General features: G+C 35.0%; 1 protein-coding gene across 1 annotated transcript in view; it reads right to left on the bottom strand.

Annotated features, from left to right (window-relative positions):
* The window catches only part of LOC128997855 (alpha-1,3-mannosyl-glycoprotein 2-beta-N-acetylglucosaminyltransferase), a 72,525-nt gene that overhangs the window by 34,469 nt on the left and 17,747 nt on the right, over window positions 1-20,309 (bottom strand). Inside the window, exons 7-8 of the mRNA XM_054423624.1 lie at window positions 6,115-6,343; window positions 5,062-5,166 (exon numbers count right to left, since the gene is read on the bottom strand). Of these exons, the coding sequence (XP_054279599.1) occupies window positions 5,062-5,166; window positions 6,115-6,343 (334 nt within the window). The remainder of the gene's footprint in view (window positions 1-5,061; window positions 5,167-6,114; window positions 6,344-20,309) is intronic.

Genomic DNA, 20,309 nt, shown 5'->3' with positions numbered 1-20,309 from the left:
AAATAACTGCCTGACTGTCAAAACTCCCGATTCTACAAAAAGATCGTCAGTTGAATATCTAAAGTGTTTTTTGAAAGCAACTTTAAGTATTGTTTTCTGCACTACAAAAACAGGTTGCAAGATAGTTTTGTAAGCACCACCAAAAGCAATAATTCCAAAAGACAACAATGATTGAACATATGCATAGTATGCTATTTTAATTTCTTGCTCTTCGAGAATATCACTAAGTTGCCTAAATGCATAAATATATTTACGTAATTTATTTTTTAGATATTCAACATGTTCCGACCATTTCATCTTTGAATCAAAAACAATACCAAGGTATTTGTAAGAATCAACTTTTTCAATTTTGCTACAGAAACAAGAGTTATTGAAATGATTTCCACAGACATGAATAGTTAGGTTATCAAGTTTGTATTCGGTTATCTTGCGTAATGAAATTGGCATAAATTTTGTTTTAGATATATTGAGGGACAATACATTTTGGTCAAGCCATTTTTTTAGTAAACAGAGGTCTGATTCTGCCTTGTTTTTAACCTCCTCCCAGGATGCTCCGGTTACAAATATTAGAGTATCATCAGCAAATAATGTTAATTTTCCTTGTGTTTGAATTTTAGAAATATTGTTAATATAAATGAGGAATAAAACAGGACCAAGGGTCGAACCCTGGACCACACCATACTCCACTGGCAATACATCGCTTGACACTTCACCAAGTGCGAACTAGGGGTATCCACACATTTGCCCAACCCTGTATAATATAATGTAATATAATATAATATAATATAACCTAACCTTACCTATTTTTGGACATTTTGGAACTAACTAGATTTCCTTATGCTTTTCCAGCTGTATCTCTGTTAATATCCATCGGATCTTAAAAATTCTTGCATATTCTTGTTCAGCTCACTCTACCGGATAATTTGAGTATGACCCATTTCCACAAAAATGTAGTTTTTTTTTGTTTTTCAGCTTTTACGGGGAAAATGATTATCATTTTTGAATTCAGGATATTATTTAGCATGAGAATAGTGAAAAAAATATAATTTTAGCGAGACGTCCGTGATCGATATAATTACCGAATACTGACGGTATACAACAGCAATCGTGGCTGGTATAGCATCCGCGGATGTGTGAATTGGCGTGTAGCTAGCTTGCCCAGCAAGGTGTACATCCAGCTATGTACATCCAGCGGTGTAGGAAGGCCTTAATGCCTTAACATTCATGACAAAGTGTTGGTTAGAAAGTAAAATTCCAGTGATTTTTGATATTTTCTAATGGATTTGTAGTCTGATGAGTTTTTGATTTTTAACCCATTCCTGACTGAGTTATTTGTCTAGTAGCATGCAGTTAGAACTGAGTTAAAATGGGCCAATGGGCAGTGTTTTAGTAAAAAATCCATAAAAATTGTAATTTATGAAATAAATGGCTAACACTTGTGTTTAAATTGATCTACATAAAATTTCCTTTTATGTGACACTAATTTCCAATCAAAAAAATTTTATCGCAATTTTAAAAATATATATGGATTTTATATATATTTATAAAAAAATATATTTTATGAAAGCATACCTAAAAAAAGTATTTTTAATTTTTTTTTCAATCAATTTCTTGGCCAAATTCATAAATAGTATTCAATTCCTTACATAAAAAACTTTATTTGGTTTGTTTATATATAAAATCCTTCATTTTATAGCTGTTTTTGTAAAACTCTGCAAACAACAAAATAGGCCTGAATAGGCCTAATAGAAGCTTTTCACAAAAATTGCATGTGTACTAAGTTATGGTGTTGTGAGTATTGAAATAAATGGTAAATTATATTCTTAGCATGATTATATTAATTTTTAACTATAAAATGGGTAAAATTAGTTGTCAGGGAAATTTTAGGGAATTTCAGGGAAATTTCCCGGAATTTTAGGGAAATTCCCCGGAATTTCAGGGAATTTTTTGGAAATTTCAAGGAAAACAAGTTTCGTTCTAAATATCTTTGTGGGTACTCAAAGTGTTGGGGTTTTCATTCTCAATATGATTATATTATAATTATTCTTACCACCGGACAATTACCAAGCATATTATAACCAAAAACGTGATTCGTCTTATTTCATACTCGAATACTCAAGAAAACCTTATAGCCTAATATAATAAATATAAGATTGATCACTTACTTTTTTTGCTTATTTGTGAGCTCCAGACCTCTCTGCCACAATATTATATACAGTTTTACACTATTTACACTCTATTTACAACTTTTTTCTGGGTTTCAAAAGTTTGTTTGGGTGTGAAACACCTCGAAACATGTTTCTAAGTGCAGAGGCACAAGGCACTTCCTGCACTCGTAAACGGTTTCACTTCTCCTGCCTTGAGCACTACACACTCTACACTTCCTTGAAGGCCTTTGCTTAGAAGTGGGCAAAATCTTCCTTATAAAATGACCCCAATGCCTGGCCTGTAACCGCAGTGGTGATTCAGCTGCAACCGATGGCCTTCCCCCTACTGGTCTGTTAGTTAGATTGACACTTTCCAAAATCTGTTCAGCCAAATTTATCCTAAATTTTGACATAGTAGACTTTTTCTTTGTTACAATCTCATGAATCACTCGGGCATTGTTCAATGTAACATCGAAAAGATAAAAAAACAATTTCTTGTACCCTTTCATGCACTTGCGCATCACCGGGAAGCATGAGAGTCGTTGGTCTTGTTTGTCCACACCGTTCATATTGTTATTGTAGTTTATCACAACATTTGGTTTGAGTTGTGGTTGAGGATTTGGACGTCTTCTCTCTCGTTGTGGAATGACTTCCTCATATTCCGGTCGGGTATGGATGGTTGATAGCATGGCTACATCCTTTCTGTCCTTCCACTTTAGGGCTAAGATTTTCTTAGTGTGCAAAAAGGTAAGTTCACCTAATTGGAGCTGTCTGTTTTTTATTTCTTTTGGAAAGTTTGTTCTATCAGACCTCACAACTCCTACAGCGTACGTATGCCTGTTCAAAAGCTCTAAAAAGAGTTTAGGTGAACTATACCAGTTGTCTAAGTATAAAACCCGGCCTTCATCCAACAGATCTGCACAAATTTCTAATACAATTTTTTCACTAAGTAAAAAAGATTTCTCCGGGGTTGCAGCATTTTCTGTCAGATTTTCGCCAACCTCAAGATTTTCTCCATTTTCAGGATCATCTACATTCTCCTCATTTTCTTCTTGGGGCTGTATATCTGTCTCTTTGCCAGTATAAATTTTGAAGTCATAACAATAGCCAGTTTTAGAGTCATTCAACTTGTATATCTTTATACCAAACCTGGCTCGTTTTGATGGGTTGAACTGTATATAGCTCAGTCTGCCTCGAAATTTTATTAGGCTTTCATCAACACAAATTTCTTTCTGAGGAGTAAATACTTTCTTATAGGATGCAATCAACTTCTCAATAATAGGCCTAATTTTTCTTAGTTTGTCATTAGGGTCCACAGAAGATGAGAAATGTAAAAAACGAGAGATAGTTTTGAATCGGTCTCGTGACATCGTTTCGCCAAAAATAGGTTGATGCAAAACCCTTCTCGTCGACCAGTTGTCATGGATATTAGCTTTCACATTTTGTGCCATGAGTACCACTAAAGCAAAATAGGCTTTTAGTTCATCAATGGTCAAATCTACCCATTTCACATTAGGCATGCCCTCATCTAGGTATTTGTGAGCATTCCTGTTTGTTTCGTCACATACCTGTTCCCAAAAATTATTTCCCAAAAACTGATCTAGCACATCCAGTTCATTGCTCTTGTCTGTCAGTTGTCTAGATATAACAGGATTTATCCCGTGTTTCCCGGTAAAAGGAATATTTTCTACCTCATTTTCACCCTCAAACCAGTCCCAGGGCTTTGGTTTTGTTATGCGTTTTCGAGGCCTATGCCTACGAACGGGTTCATTACGGTTCACACGGTTACGTCTGCGAATAGGTTCACGCCTAGGTCTACGCCTATTACGACCAGGATTCAGAGCTCGATTTTCAATATTTACATTATTTGGAATATTTACATTATTTGGAATATTTACATTATTTTCAATATTTACATTGTCACTTTCTTCAACATTCGGTAAATCAACGTCATATTCATCAAGAGTAGGATTCAAGGTTGCTAGGTTAGCCGAACTACAACTTGGTAGACTAGACACACTTGGAACACTTACGTCTTCATCACTGATAATTCGTTCGTCCTCTTCATCACCACTCACTTCACAACCACTTTCCGCTAAAATATCATCAACAAACTGAGCAAAACGATCACTTTGTAAGAATAAATCATCGCGACGAAACGCCATAGCAACAACAAAACGAACCGCTGTTGCACAACTAAGGTTAGAATACAACATCATGACAACAAATCAATAATACAACAAAAAAAAACATTACAGGCTACCAGCAGACAACGCATAGAGTATAAAAACAAAGTATAGTAGTGAATAAAACATAGTGGATGGTTATTGATCGTTTTTAATCATGAGAACAAAATATAATAATGCATTATGCGTGAGGACGGGCGCTGCCCCGTCTTTAGTCTTTCGTAACCTGGCGCGCTAGGACGGGCGCCGCCCGTCTTTAGGCGGGAATGGGTTAATAGATAAATCAGACTATCATGACCAGTTAAGTTTCATGCTATAAATGAAGGTGTAACTTTTTAATATCAGCTCTACTATAAAAGTATACAAGTGAACTTGATAGTTGACAGTATGAACAAGTCAGGTAACCTCTTTATACTTCAAATTTACCTGCCTACAAGGACCTCAGGCTTGTGTGTAAAATAGTCAGCAAAGCAATGGGTGTACTGATACATCCAAGAATGGACTGATGTATAGACTCTCAAAATATAGTGGCAACCTTTATTATTTTTGTGATCACAAATTTAAAAGTATTTTACAATTTTACATCAGCTCAAGAAGTTTTTAAATCTTTATTTGGATTGAGAATGCTAAATTTGTCTTTCTAAGAAGTTACTAAGTTTGATTTAGGTAATAATAATTACAGTTACAATTATAATACATAATGAGGTGTGACACTGGCAGGTACTTACTTGCTTACACCTATTTTGCCAAATGTGCGTGTCCGAGACAGCTCAGGCCGAAGACAAGCTCGGTTCCTTCGCTGCTCAGGTTGTCTAATCCAGTCGTCCCAGTAGCTGAAACACATCCATCACCTTCTAAATCATAGAACAATAAAATAATACAGTAGAACTCCAACTATCTGAATCACCGACTACTCAAATTGCTTACAGAAATCATTTAAAGTTTAAAACCATAGTAATAAGAATTGTTATTAAGGAAGTCGTGATCGCGGCAAAATCCAAAACCTGTCTCACGATTGTGATGACACCATCATCGTCTCCCACGGTCACGGTAACATCATCATTGTTTTTTCGCGATCGCGGCAAAAAGTTAGATGTATCCCAAGGTTGTGATGACACTATCATCGTCTCCTGCGGTCACCGCAACCGTGGTGAAAGCGTTAATTTTCTGATTGCAAAATCGTCACAGACACGCACTGCGATCGCTATAGTAAAACCTCAGCATGACTTGCACTTTTTTCTTTAAAAGACTTTAGTAAAAATCCAATTTTCAAATAGGGTCCGGTTCCAATTGACACGGATGGATAGAGTTCTACTGTATTTACTTTTACTTTATCCTTATCGAAGACAATAAATATGTAAACGTTCATACAATCAATTTGTCCCATTAATGATCATCAGATTTTTAAACAAGTCTTAAGGTTGTTTTTGATTATTTTCAATTGAATTTACGGTATGTATGTTAGGGTATGTATTTATGTAAGGTATGTTTTTTTGTATCCCTGAAATACAAATCTGTAGCTTATCAGCGACCTTTTGAAGTGACATTGTAGGACACGTGTATTTAGCAAAAAGATCTGTGTAGGTAAGTAGCTATTACTGTGTTGTCTTCATGGTAAAACCTTGGTCCAGAATTTTGAACTTTTCATTAGTTCCTAGAGACCAAACAAAACACTGAATGTTTAACTTTTAATCAATCAAATAGACCAACATCTATTTAATTAAATTTACAAACAGGCCCAATCCAACCAAGGAAAGTTGGTTTCAAAGTTGTTCTTGTACCTGGTAGGCCACTTGACGGAAAGCTCACTCCACAGTTGTTTGTTTAGCATCCAACCTAGTCCTGGAAAGAAGTCTGTTCTGTATATAACATCTCTTGCTTCCTTATTCACCAAGTTGAGTTTCCCGTTGTCATTCCAAGCAGAAACACACCAAAGTGTAGGGTCTGAGTGCAACAGTGGAAGTGTTCCGAGGAAGTACTCAAATATGTCAGGGGAGACATCCAAGTCATCTAAAATATTGTACAAGTATTAATTTTATGCTGTGTGGCTTCTAAATCAGCAGAATCAATAAAGATTTATTTTACCAGCATTGCTGTTGGAACAATCCATTGCTAAGTATACTTTATGTCAACAACAGCTGTGTCATGCTTCATAAAACATAGCAAATATTCAGATCAGAATGTTAAACACAAAAAATTTCATCTTATTGGAGTTCGTCAGAAGTTTTAAACCATTACATAACACTGGACACAAAAACCCACATGAAAAAAAACGTTTAATATTGGTCAACTAGACGCTAACTATTCACTAGGTACAGTGCCAGTGGAAGGTAGGTCACGAGTTTTGCAATAGCTAGACATCATGAAAAGTGTCTCCACACGACCGAAACAAAAATCCCACTAACAGGATCGAGAAAATCCTTTTTCATCTCGCTTTACTGTAATGAGAAATCCAGTCTTACCCTTTATGAATTTTCCCGTTCCATCCCGAGTGAACTTTAAGATCTAAAGGTTATCGCGTCTAAATAGCTCTTTAAATCTTACTAAAATGCTGCTAGAATATACCTAATTTTTTTACAAAAATCTACATTTGTATTGTCCATAATGTCAAAATGCAAATCCAAACACATAATTAATAAACAGTATTAGCGATCTGACTCATACTTTCTCCCATAAGCTGGTCAACAACCTTTATCATGGGTATGCGGTGGGAGTAACTATCATATTTTATAGGGAAAAAACACAAAAGTTGCAATAACTTTTAAACCGTAATTTTTACAATAATGGGGGGGGGGGAGGTCCCACTTTTTTTTATTATAAGGACCATAACGCATTAATTTTAATAAAAACGGGTTTTTTTCCTAAAAAGTCTGATTTTTGTTCATTTATAGGTTTTTAAGGAAAAATCACAATTAACACGTCGCCAGCGCTCCCAGGTGGCGCGCGCCGACTACAGTCGGCACCAGACCAACAGTAATATATTGAGTCAGTGTGAGCTTAGCCTCAGACGGAGACGTTATAATCGTTGCCAGCCTGCCAGCTTAGAATGCGAGCTTTACTTTGGTGTAGGTTGGTACTAAAATTTACCGTAAAATCCCGTCTGGCAATGCTTTTGTCCCGGTTTCGGGGATTTTTTTCTCTTCAACCCACATTACAAAGACACTGGATACGGATCCATGCAGTGCTGCTACCTTTGGGTGTTTCAGTGAACTACATCCACTCTCGGGGTAACGCAGCACAGTCACCACTGCTCTTTTGTGATTCGTCAGACTGAAATATTTGAATGCCAATTGCGTTCGCTGATTCGGTTGCGCGCCGGGGCTTCGCCCGCCACTGGGGAGCGCCTGTAAAGTCGGCGCGCGCAGTCAACGTGTTAAAAATCAAAATTATCATGGAATGCAACCTAGATACCAAATTTCATCAAAATTGGACAACAGTTTAGGCCTGTAGCTCTGTACACATGTACACACACACACTTACGGGGTTTTACCGAATACTCGCAAACACCTAATTGTGGCATCTTTCAAACTGCGGCCACCAGTGGATGAAGGAAGGTGGTAGAAACATGTGTGCATCGATATTTTTAATGAACACTCCATTTTAACATCTAACATTCCGGTTTTTAATTGTAGCACCTTGCCACAAATCGGTATATATCAAAAGTGTGTGGACAGGATGCCACTAATGCGTTGTAGCGCTTGAGCAGTGTGTTCGCCCCACCTACTTCTCGCGTGCGCTGTTGCCAGTTCTCCGTTCTAGTTCCTTCATTCCGTTCTGTATTCATATGGCTATGTCCTAGCCGCTGTAGCTCATTGCGATTGCCCGCGCTCCTCACGTCGTCTTTTATTAGTGTAAAGATTTTTTTTACATGCAGTTTTTTCCAAGCTCTAATAATTTTGACAATTAATGGATTTAAAGTCAATGGACCAAATGCTATGTCGTTGATATTTTATCGTCACATTATATGTATGGTTTACGAACTTAGATACTTCGATACTTGGATTAAAGGCCTTAAGTGCTGGGTAAATTATCAGTTTCATGGGAATATACAAAAAATCTATATATTAATAGGCAAGCATGTTTCTTTAAAACCTTTTTTCTCAGCTCGTGTGCATCGTGGGGTAAATCTACGCATACCGTTAGAAAGCTATTTTCCTGTAGGTGTGCAGAATCCCTTTATAAATTTAAATAGGCTCAAAGATAAGCACAAAAAATGTGTTTAAAAATTTGAAAAAATTAACATGGATCTTATGCGTTGCCATGGTGGTGACGAAATAACAACGAAATATAAACAGAAAATCAAAACAAATGGAAGAAACTCCAATCACATGTTTTATTTATACAGTGTGGGGTGAAAATAAAGAAGTGAGTAAGTTTACATTACATATTTTTGGTCGAGTTTCGACCACTGGACGACCTCTCGTTTACATAAAAATACGAAATAAGTATGACTCTATTTTTTCTGTATGCATATAATTAATTCATGTATGTGGAACAAATTTTTCACCACACTATGATGTTTTTAGCTGTTTTACATACGTTAATTGGTGGCTGAAAGTTATGTTTTGCTGGCCATGCCAGTTGTCATCGTCATATAGGGGCCGAGCAGGCGTTTACATCCCTAGGGCTGCAAAATCACTTGTTCGCTTATTTACTTAAAACATTAATGTATATTAAATGCACAAGCTGTATCCATGGCATTGTAATAGACTTGTTTTTTTGACACAGCTGCCTAGACAACTATTTATTGTTATTTTTGATTTTACTGATTCCTCAAAATATTTCACATAAATAAGAGGGACGTTATATTGCAAAACATACTTGGGTGAAAAATAGCGTTCGTACCACAAGCCAAAATGGGTTTGCAGCTCTCGATCGTTTCACGTTCTCAACTTCGTCTCGAACTTAAAACCCGATCTCGAGTCGGCAAAACGTCACTTTCGGCCCTAGGTACGAAATATACTATTTTTTACAGTGGATTTAGAGACCCAAAGATTCTCACCCCGTTGCGAAGCACGGGCAGAAACACTATAGTTAATTATAAGATTACTGTCTTTACTCTTTTGTCTGTACATTGCGTATATTCATGAAGTGTTTGGTTATTTCTACGTGTTATATAATAAGAAAGCCGAACCGAGTCTTATGTCAATATCTGTACGTTTGTTTGATTGTTTCTGTCATTGTGTCTGTAACGCCAAAATTCCAATTCACGTGTCCTACCTTGAGAAATCTAGAGTAAGTACCGTTGATGATCCAAATAGTTTTGTAATTGTTTGAACAAATTTGCCAAGTTTGATCAAAATATATCCATAAACAAGCAAACTACAACATTTTACAATATTCTTTATAAGAATAACATGGGGATTTTAAATTTACAATTTTTGAATTCGTCCTGTTACCAATAGCCGTACAAAAACACTTTGATATACTAAATTATTTGTTTTTTAAGCTATTTAAAAAGGTCTGGATACAAATTGGGAAATTTTGTATTTTTAGGGTAATGTTTTTCTCCATTTCATATATTAGTAACAATATGTATAGTATCATATTCAGTAATAGCATTAACTACTGTATTTAAACCTTAACACAAGTGTTTTTATAGTCAATGAGGCTATTGGTGCTACCGCTGATGGCTTATGCATGTGTACGTTAGTAGCTAGCAGACAATTTGCCAACTAGGAACATGAAATCAGCTGTTCCCCGTCCTCACTGTCGCGGTTGCTCGCCTAGCATGTCAACAGCACTGCTGTAAAAATTGGATGAGGTGACAGTAACTTTTTCTAGTACGCTACTTTACCATGATATCTGCCAATTCAATTTTGTCCTAAAAAATGTATACACATCTCTAAGATTTGTTGCCAACTGACAAGCAATACAAATAAAAAAAAATAAAAAAACTATTGTTTATCATCCCTGCAAAACTGCTAATAATTCATGTTCAAATTTTCTTCATAATTCCATTAGTTTAAATCAACGATCACAAAAGACCAATAGATGGCCTATCTAACTAACATACAAGCAGCTGAAGCCAGGTCCGCCATCTTAGTGCCATCTTAGTCATCTTAGAAGTGGTAGATGCCAATGAAAACGGCACTAAAACTCTATGTCCAGCTTCAAAATAACTTGACATTTAGCCTATTAAGACTAAATGTATGTAGTTCATTACAATTACGTCAATGACCTTGAGCTCTGCTAGTAAGATGCCGTGGTATGGTGGCGTGTCGGGGAGAAGGGTAAAAGGGGGGATTAATTATTGTTCATGCTTACTCATTCGCTCTTACCCACAAACAAACTTATTTCAAGCCTAAAATGAAGAATGTAGATCTAACTTCTATATTCGTTTGGAAAACGTCAGTCTTAGAGGCAAGATGCCTGCGCGGTCCATCATATAGTAAGTAATAAGACACATAGTAAGCATATGTGTCGATTATGTATCTTGGTACTGGTTGGGACGAGATTCCTGTCACCTTAATTAAAGAGTGTAAAGATTATATAGCTATGCCAATCTGCACATTAATTAATCAGTCACTGTTTAGAGGTGATTTTCCATCAAAACTAAAAATATCAATTGTTAGGCCAATTTATAAGAAAGGGGATAAAAACTTGATTGAAAACTATCGTCCAGTCTCATTGTCTTTTCAAAAATATTTGAGAAAGCTGTAAATGTTCAATTACAGGAATATCTAGAGAAAAATAAATTAATAACCAAAAGTCAACATGGTTTTAGAAAATCTCATTCCACCAACTCGGCACTCATCTCTCTAACTGACAATATTTACAGAGCATGGGACAGGTCACAGACCACTGCAGCAATTTGTTGTGACCTGTCAAAGGCTTTTGATTGTGTAGACCATGAGGTTCTGTTAAAAAAGCTAGAGGTACATGGAATCAGAGGGTACAGTCTGAAATGGTTTAGAACATATTTAACTAAAAGAATGCAAAAAACATCATTAAGTATAGATAACATGACGTATGAATCAAAATACTGTACTGTAAATTCAGGAGTCCCTCAAGGATCAATTTTAGGCCCAGCTTTGTTTGTAATATATGTTAATGATCTTCCAATGAATATAAAGACGATATAGTAATGTTTGCAGATGATACTACAGCATTAATTAGAGATAATAGCACAGAAAAAAATAAATTTACAGCGGAGACAATAATAAAAGAATTAGAAAATTGGTTTAAAATAAATGGACTGTTGCTGAATGCAGACAAGACAAATATAATTCACTTCAGAAGTATGCAATATAGAGAGGGTGAAATAAAGGTTACAGTTGGCAATGATGATTTGAAGAATCAGAAGTCTGTGAAATTATTAGGGGTAATATGTGATGAAAATCTGAAGTGGCATGAACATATTGTACCATTATGTAAGAGATTAAATAACATTTGTTTTAATATGAGTTGCCTTACACACTGTAACAGCATGGAAACAAAACTTATTTTGTACTATGGCTATTTTTACCCGCTAGTGAAATATGGAATAACATTATGGGGCGCAACAAATTTAATAAAAAATGTATTAAAAGTACAAAAGAAATGCCTAAGAGCCATGACCCTCAAACAGCCTGGAAGCTCATGTAAAGAAGTATTTAAAAGTTTAAAAATACTTACAGTACCATGTATCTACATTTTTGAGGTTCTGTGTCATGTAAAAAATAATTTAAATTGGTACTCTATAGAAAAAAATAGCCACAATTACAATACTAGAAACCAGAATTTGCTTATATACCCTCATCATTCTACGACATCTTTAGAAAGAAGTATTCATTACATGGGAATTAAATTGTTCAATAAACTTCCAAATCACTTAAAAAACACAGCAATGAGTCCAGCACAATTTGCAGATAACGTTAAGAGTATTTTGATCAGAAAGGCCTATTATAAAGTTGATGATTTTCTAAATGACTCAAATGTTATAAGCAGGTCCTGTTACTTCCATAATATTTTATAGGGTAAAAAGTTCCTTCTCCATGTTAATCTTGTTGATTTTCAAATGTTATATATTTTATATATATCGTTTTTGTTGTGAAATTTTAATGAAGACCTCGTTATTGACTAAAATTACATGTTTTGTACGTTTTTTATGTTTTATTTATAATTAAATTCTATAAATCCTGTTATTTAGTTTTAAGCTTGACGTTATCTTTTTTATTAAACCTTTTGACTAGTCTATTTAAAGAGTTCCTCAAATGTTAAACAACTATTTTATTTATTATTAATAAATACATTGTATAAAAGGACAATATATAATATTAGACTATAAGAATGACGAAGCACCTGTGCATTTATCTAAAACCTCTGTACGTTTATGTGCTAATAAACATGATTTGATTTGATTTGATTTGGTACAATGTAAAATCAAGATGACGTTGTTCAAACTAAGATAAGTTTGAACTTCCTTGTGTGACCAAAATAGTTGCCTACAGAGCAACAGAAGAATTTACCATTTCTTATCAAATTAGTTTTATCGACATTTGCAGACATTTGCTTTTGATATTGTGAATCTATACACAAATGTTCCTGTCGAAGAAACAATATCCATAGTACATGACCATCTAAAGAGCTCCTGCCTCCCAACTAGAGGTGGGTCGAAGTATCAGTAGTCGCTACTTTGTACTAGGTACTCGCCATTCCAAAAGTACCTAGATACTGAAAGTGTCGAGTACCAGGTACAAAGTAATCGCAATTACTTTTAGTATCTAGTTATGTAGGTGTATGAGTGAGGTAAGCGATTACACTCGTGTACTCCCTGGTACGGGCAGTACCAGACGATTACAAGGACTAGACGAGTACAAGTACTAGCCGAGTACGAACTAAACGATTCCTTGTATCGAAGTGTTGACTCAGACTGTCTACTGTTGCTGTAACACTGTTACAAGTATCGAGTACATTCTAAAAAAAGTCCGATGACACTGATGACAGTGGCCAATTGCACTTCTCTTGGTTTTAAAACTACTGACAAAACAGAAAATATATTGGTATTCGATTACTTTGCTAAATGAATCTAAGTAAAAACGCTTTTGCCTTACATCAATGTACAACAAATATACAACTCTATTTTATGAATAATTGATTATTAATGTAGTACAATAGTAAAATAAGGATTTACTATAATTTAGTGGTTTAATCTCAACACTGATACAAATTACTTCGGTGCTTCTATGAGTATAATGCTCATTACTTTATGTACAAAGATTTATGGAACTTTACCTGTCTATTTAGTTACCAGTATAAGAAATGTTGGACGAGTTACAAGCCAATAGACAGTATCAGTAACATACATTTGCGACTGCATTTATTGGGCCAGATTCGGTTCCAGCACAGACAAGGGAAACAAAGTTTTATTTCCTTAGTCAATGGTTCCAGCCAGCACTCAGCAGCCATCAGCCAATGAGTGATGGGTTGACGCGGGGGCGGGACGCAACTGTGTCACCTGCAACTCACCTATCACACGCTTCTAAAAGAGAGAGGTCATAGACCCGGGAACGGAAATGACTCATACGCGATATCATATTTTAAATATTCTCATTGTGCAGGTAAAAACTCCTGAAATAAAATCAGTTCATTCCATGCTGTCGGCTGGAATTCATATTGACACTGTGTCTCTTAGGATTTTATGGAGTGTGTTGTAGTGGTATATTAAAGTTAGAGTTTCAAATTTAATGTAAGACATATTTATTGAGAAGTGTGAGTAAATACAATAGTGTGTAGGAAGTGTATTTTTTGACGTCATGGAGCCCCCAGGAGCAAAACGTAAAAAGATAAGTGAAGTTTGGAGTTTCTTTGACCCACTTAATAAAAATCAAGCGATCTGTAAGCTTTGTAAAAACAAATTATCCCATTCAGGTTCTCCTTCTAATTTGAAAAAACACATGTCAAGGAAACACCCTACCGTTGTACTGTCGAGTAATGAAAATAGAACCGGTCTAATTAATGAACATACACCTGTACTTATTGAGGTACCGGTATCACAAGATCAACTAGATCCAGATGAACCCTCTGCCATAGATTCAGACACAACTGGATTGATGCATGCAGTGACTTTTCCCAGTACAAGTAGGACTACCCCAGAAACAACAGTTCCCGTGTATACGTTACCTTCAAAAAAGAAACAAGCCCAAATCACATCATTTGTGCCAAAAAAGCTCACCGGATCTGACAAAAATAAAATAGACCTGGCTATACTTAAATTATTTGCATGGGACTTCCAACCTTTTTCAATGGTAGAAGACAGAGGCTTTAGAAACCTAATGGGTATTTGTTCTCCTTCTTACCAAATTCCCAGTAGGAAATATTTCGCAAACACCATGATGCCTGCTCTCTTTGAAGAAACACGCTGTAATTTGAAATTAACTTTAGAAAAAGAAACTTCAAGTGTCTGTTTGACCACAGACATATGGACTTCAAGCAAAAATGAAAGCTACATGGGAATTACAGGTCACTACCTAACAGAAAATTTTGACATGAAAACCGTTCTTTTCCAGTGTTCAGCTTTTGAGGAAACACATACCTCTCAACACTTAGCAGACGAACTGTTAACATCTATGAATGAATGGGGTATACAAAATAAAATATCCTTGATAGTCTCTGACAATTGCTCAAACGTAGTTAGTGCTGTTACTAAAGTTTTGCACATGAAACACTATGGCTGCTATGCCCATAAACTAAATTTACTAGTTCAAGAATCGCTTTCTCCAGTAGATGACATAATTAAAAAAGTAAAAGTTATAGTTTCTCACTTCAAAAGAAGTAACAAAGCCGTGCAAAAATTGGTAAAATATCAGGAGTTACAAGGCATCAAACAGCCCAAAAGACTTTTACAGGACATTGCCACCCGATGGAATTCCACATTTTTCATGTTGGAAAGATTTGTCCATTTAGAAGAGGCAATAAAACATAGTCTAGCAATATTAGACACTGACCTGACGCCTTTAACTTCAGAAGAGTGGGAAATTTGCAAGCAACTGTGTGACGTCTTACGCCCATGTGAAGAAGTTACTAAAGAAATGAGCAGTGAAAAGTACTTGAATGCAAGTAAAGTAATTCCCATAACAAGGGGTTTGAAGTCTGCACTGAAAAAAATTGCTGCTAATGTGACAAAAGAAAGTGTCAAAAATGTTATAAAATCAATGTTAAAAAGCTGTGATGAGAGATTTCCAAATTTAGAGAGAAGTCAAACTTTAGGAATATGCACCTTCCTCGACCCGAGATATAAACACCATATGTTTTCAGAAGAAATTACCATAGATTTGATCAAGAAACGTTTGTCGGACCTAATAGTTGGAATCATAAACCAGAACAGAAATGAATCAACTCACGAAGACAACACTGACGATGAAGATGAACTTGTCAAAGAAAAATGCACTACCGAGAAAAAGATTTCAGTCTGGGATGATGTCGAGGAAGTAATCAACAAAGTGAAGCCTAAAACCAATCCCACTTCAATTGCAATCCAAGAGGTAATTACAATGCTCTTACTTTTGTTATTATCAGAATACCTTATTTGTTTTAGCCAAAGTTCTGGCTCATTACTTTTTTTGATCTGATCGTTGAGATTCTAAGCTTTCGGGAAAGCTGTTTGAAATATACAAAAAATATTTAATAATTTTTATTTTCCTATCAAACGATCCAGTGTATAATATTTTTACACTTTCCATGTCAACTTATTTGTTGCTGTATTAATACTGATCTTAGATAATTATTTGACCAACGGATTACCTATAAATTAAACTTTCAGAATAATACATTGCAAGTTTATTTATAGTAATCAAATATTCATTAAATAAATTTTCAAATAAAACAGAACTTTTTTACTTAAAACTATATTTACAAACGTTTATTTACAGATACAAAGATACATGGATGACTGCCCGATATCTAGGAAAAAGGATCCTCTTGAATGGTGGAGGAATAACAAAAACTTTTACCCCCATCTAGCAACTGTCTTTCTACGTAACTGTGGTATCGTAGCAACATCCGTCCCTTGCGAGCGGATGTTTTCTAAAGCCGGCTACTTTATTAGTGACAGGAGAACCCGCTTAACTACTCAAAAAGTCAAACAGTTAATGTTCTTAAACACGAACCTGAATTAACTTGTTTTCAAGACTACAAACTCTGAAAAATTGAGTTCATTGTCATAATGTTTTAGTTGTTTTGTAATTTGTAAAGCTATTTTATATTTAATTTCAACTCATGACCCAACCAGCTTTGTGTAAATACTTCTTTGTAACATATTTTTTTATCTCTACTGTATATATTTGTTCCTATTCATAGCAACCTAATTTATACACAGTCAAAAAATACTGATATATGTCTTTAAATTTATAATTCACCAAGCTCGTTTTATTTTTGTTATAAGTATCGATTATCCTTTATATTTACGTTTCAATTAATTATAAATTACCTTTTATGACATTAATTTCAACCCATCACCTAACCAGATTTGTAAATACTCTTTGTAATGTTAGGTATATATTTGTTAAAGCTCTACTGTTGTGTTTCTATTAATAACAGTCAAATTGAAACACAGAACATACTGATAATTTATTTTCATTTCTGATTCACCATTAAGCTCGTTTTATTTTTGTTTTTACTTAGCAATTTTACTATATTTATATTTATATTATTATTATTATTATTTATTACTTATATTATTTATATTTATGTTAGATTGAATTGTATATTGTATGTGACCTTTTATTACATTATATAATTTGTTAATGGCCAGTGGGCTGATGTGATATTATGATAACTATTATAATTAAAATATCACTTCAATACAGTAAACGGATTTCTTGATTTTGGATGTTTTTTCCCTATCCATTTTTAATCCTGGATTTAGAAATAAATTTGACTTAAAAATTCCTATTTACATATTAATTTTACAAAATGTTATTATTTAATTACAAAATGTATTTTTTTTTAAGTAATCTATCTATTTTACAGTATTTGTTCAAAGTAAATATAATAATATTGCTGAAATGTTTATTTCCTGACTGCAAATTATACACACAGTTACAGTAGAATATTAGAGCCCACAAATATTATATTCTCTTGTTATACAATAATTGACTAGGTTAGTCGCTAAAGTAATGTTAAAAGTATCCAAATCCCATGGTAGTACATTGTACTCGGGAGTTGTAAATGGAATTGGGTACAAGTACTCAAGTAGGAATCGCGAGTACTAGAGGACGCAGGTAGGAGTCGTGATGAAAAGTAATCGCGAGTACAAAGTACTCGCTACTCGGTATCAGGTACTCAGCTGTACCAGTATCGGTTGTACCTGGTACTGGAAAGTAATCGTTTGGTACATCTCTACTCCCAACTGATGCAATTAATGAGTTTTTATTACTACTTAAGGAGGTATTAAAACAAAACTACTTCGTATTCGATGGTAAAATGTATCACCAAACTGACGGATTGGCCATGGGTTCTCCCTTATCAGGAATTTTATCCGACATTTATCTACATCACATAGAAAATACATGCATCATGTCAAGCACAAATAAATATAGTAGCAAGATTTTATTTTATAGAAGATATGTTGATGACACTATTGTAATATTCAACGACAATTCAAGGCAGCTACACTTACTCCTTAACTATTTAAATAGTCTGAAACCCAACTTAAAATTGACCCTTGAAATTGAAGATAGCAACAAACTGAATTTTTTAGATTTAACCATCATTAAAAACAACAATAGTTTTAACTTTGACATTGTAACAGGCTAAAATAATGGTACGATTTTTTTTGGATTAAATATCATGGTAGACAAAATATAGACAAGCAAGACAAGCATATTCAGGTTCCACCGATTTGAATTTCCCGCTTCCTTGACGTGCGCGCGCACCTCGCGCATGCTCCAGTTTCCCGCGCTGGCCTGTCGCGCATGCGCACGACGGTCTAGCTACTCAGAGAGTCCAAGACGACTCTAAGACTTCACTTCCGAACACGATATCAACCCGACAAGTCGATCATCAAATAAGGTAGGAGAACGTCTCCAATTCTGTTTCTAGTATTTGTACCGACATTTATTCCATATATGTAAAATTGCTTGACTTAGCTTAACGTAGATTGCTTTGCATTATCTTTTGTAAATCATTTGGAAATTATAATACCGTAGCATTTTGAGCTTGAATCGCACATATATAGTATTATTGCATTTAGTTGACGTATAAATTGTCATTGCTTTGTAATTGCTTGATCTATAATTAGCAGATCATTTACCACGCTAATTTGTAGATTTGCTTTGCTTATAGTGATTATACATCGTACTTGATCTACCTTGCTTGTACATTCTATGCTTGTATTTCCATTTGTATGCACCTAGCCTCATTCTACCTGCTTTATTCCGTTGCTTAAAACCTATCTAACCATCCCAAGACCATTCCCATATATCCTGGGAGCTGTGATAGCCTAGAGTAGGTAGAGTATAGACGTGCTATTATTAATGAGCAGACCATCGTACCATTATTGATTCCCTTGTTTAAATAGTTGAACCTTGTGTTTTACCATCAATCCTTGGATTTTACACCTTGATTCCTTGGATTAATACCATTACTGATTTACCATTAATCCTTGGCTTTACACCTTGATTCCTTGGATTAATACCGTTCCCGTTTTACCATTAATCCTAGGCTTTACACCTTGATTCCTTGGATTAATACCGTTACCGTTTCAACATTAATCCTTGGCTTTAAATACACCTTAATTCCTTGGATTAATACCACTACCTCCTTGCTACATAATATTACCGATTTACCATTAATCCTTGGATTTTACACCTTGATTCCTTGGATTAATACCGTTACCGTTTTACCATTAATCCTTGGCTTTACACCTTAATTCCTTGGATTAATACCACTACCTCCTTGCTACATAATATTACCGATTTACCATTAATCCTTGGCTTTTACACCATAGTTCCTTGGATTAATACCTTGATTACCTTGATCACCGTAAACCGTTCTACCATTAATCCTTGGCTTTTACACCATAGTTCCTTGGATTAATACCTTGATTACCTTGATCACCGTAAACCGTTCTACCATTAATCCTTGGCTTTTACACCATCGTTCCTTGGATTAATACCTTTACCGTTTTACCATTAATCCTTGGCTTTTACACCATAGTTCCTTGGATTAATACCTTGATTACCTTGATCACCGTAAACCGTTCTACCATTAATCCTTGGTTTTTACACCTTACTTCCTTGGATTAATACCTGTACTACCTTGATTACCGTAAACCGTTCTACCATTAATCCTTGGATTTTTACACCTTACTTCCTTGGATTAATACCTCGACTCCCTTGCATAATAAATTACCGTATAATATCTTAAATACATTCTTTAATCAATAAATAAGATAAAGCGCAAGCGATAGATTTTCGATATCAAATAGATACCGCGAAATTACGACCCACTCCTTCTCAACGACCTTTTTACGATTCCTTGATTGCTTCCACATCATTCCTTGATTAGGGGCGATGATGAGAGCTTAGCAGCAAGGACATAAAGGAATCTCAAGAGTGATTGAGTGATTTTAAAGCTGCACTACTGAGGAAATATTGATGACAGCTTGGAAATTCTACACACTTGCAGAAAAGGGAAAAAGATGGACACTCTAGAGGAGTATGAAATATACAAAAGTTTTAACAACGTTAACACACGTGAGACTATATTAAACGAAAAACTACAGTACAGTTCCCACACCATTTTTAATTCACTCATCAATAACTCCGTCCATCCTACAACAGCTGATCCTTGCCCAATATCTCTTTCACTCTCACACAACTGATAAGCATAAGCTGGTCTAGTCTGTCCTTTGCTACCTGTGCGGTCGGTCATCTTTGTTAGAACAGGCCTGTTTTTTTAATGTTTAATTGTTTTATGTATTTATTCGTGTCCGTACTGTGTTTATCTTCTGACGATGTTAACAACTGATCAACTCTACACTATGTACCTGAAG

The sequence above is a fragment of the Macrosteles quadrilineatus genome, unplaced genomic scaffold (assembly GCF_028750875.1).
Source record: "Macrosteles quadrilineatus isolate MER2022 unplaced genomic scaffold, UCM_ALF_1.0 Scaffold_7__1_contigs__length_78375512, whole genome shotgun sequence".
NCBI lineage: Eukaryota > Metazoa > Arthropoda > Insecta > Hemiptera > Cicadellidae > Macrosteles > Macrosteles quadrilineatus.
The sequence above is the reverse complement of the archived record's forward strand: the minus strand, read 5'-3'. Positions and strand labels throughout refer to the sequence as shown.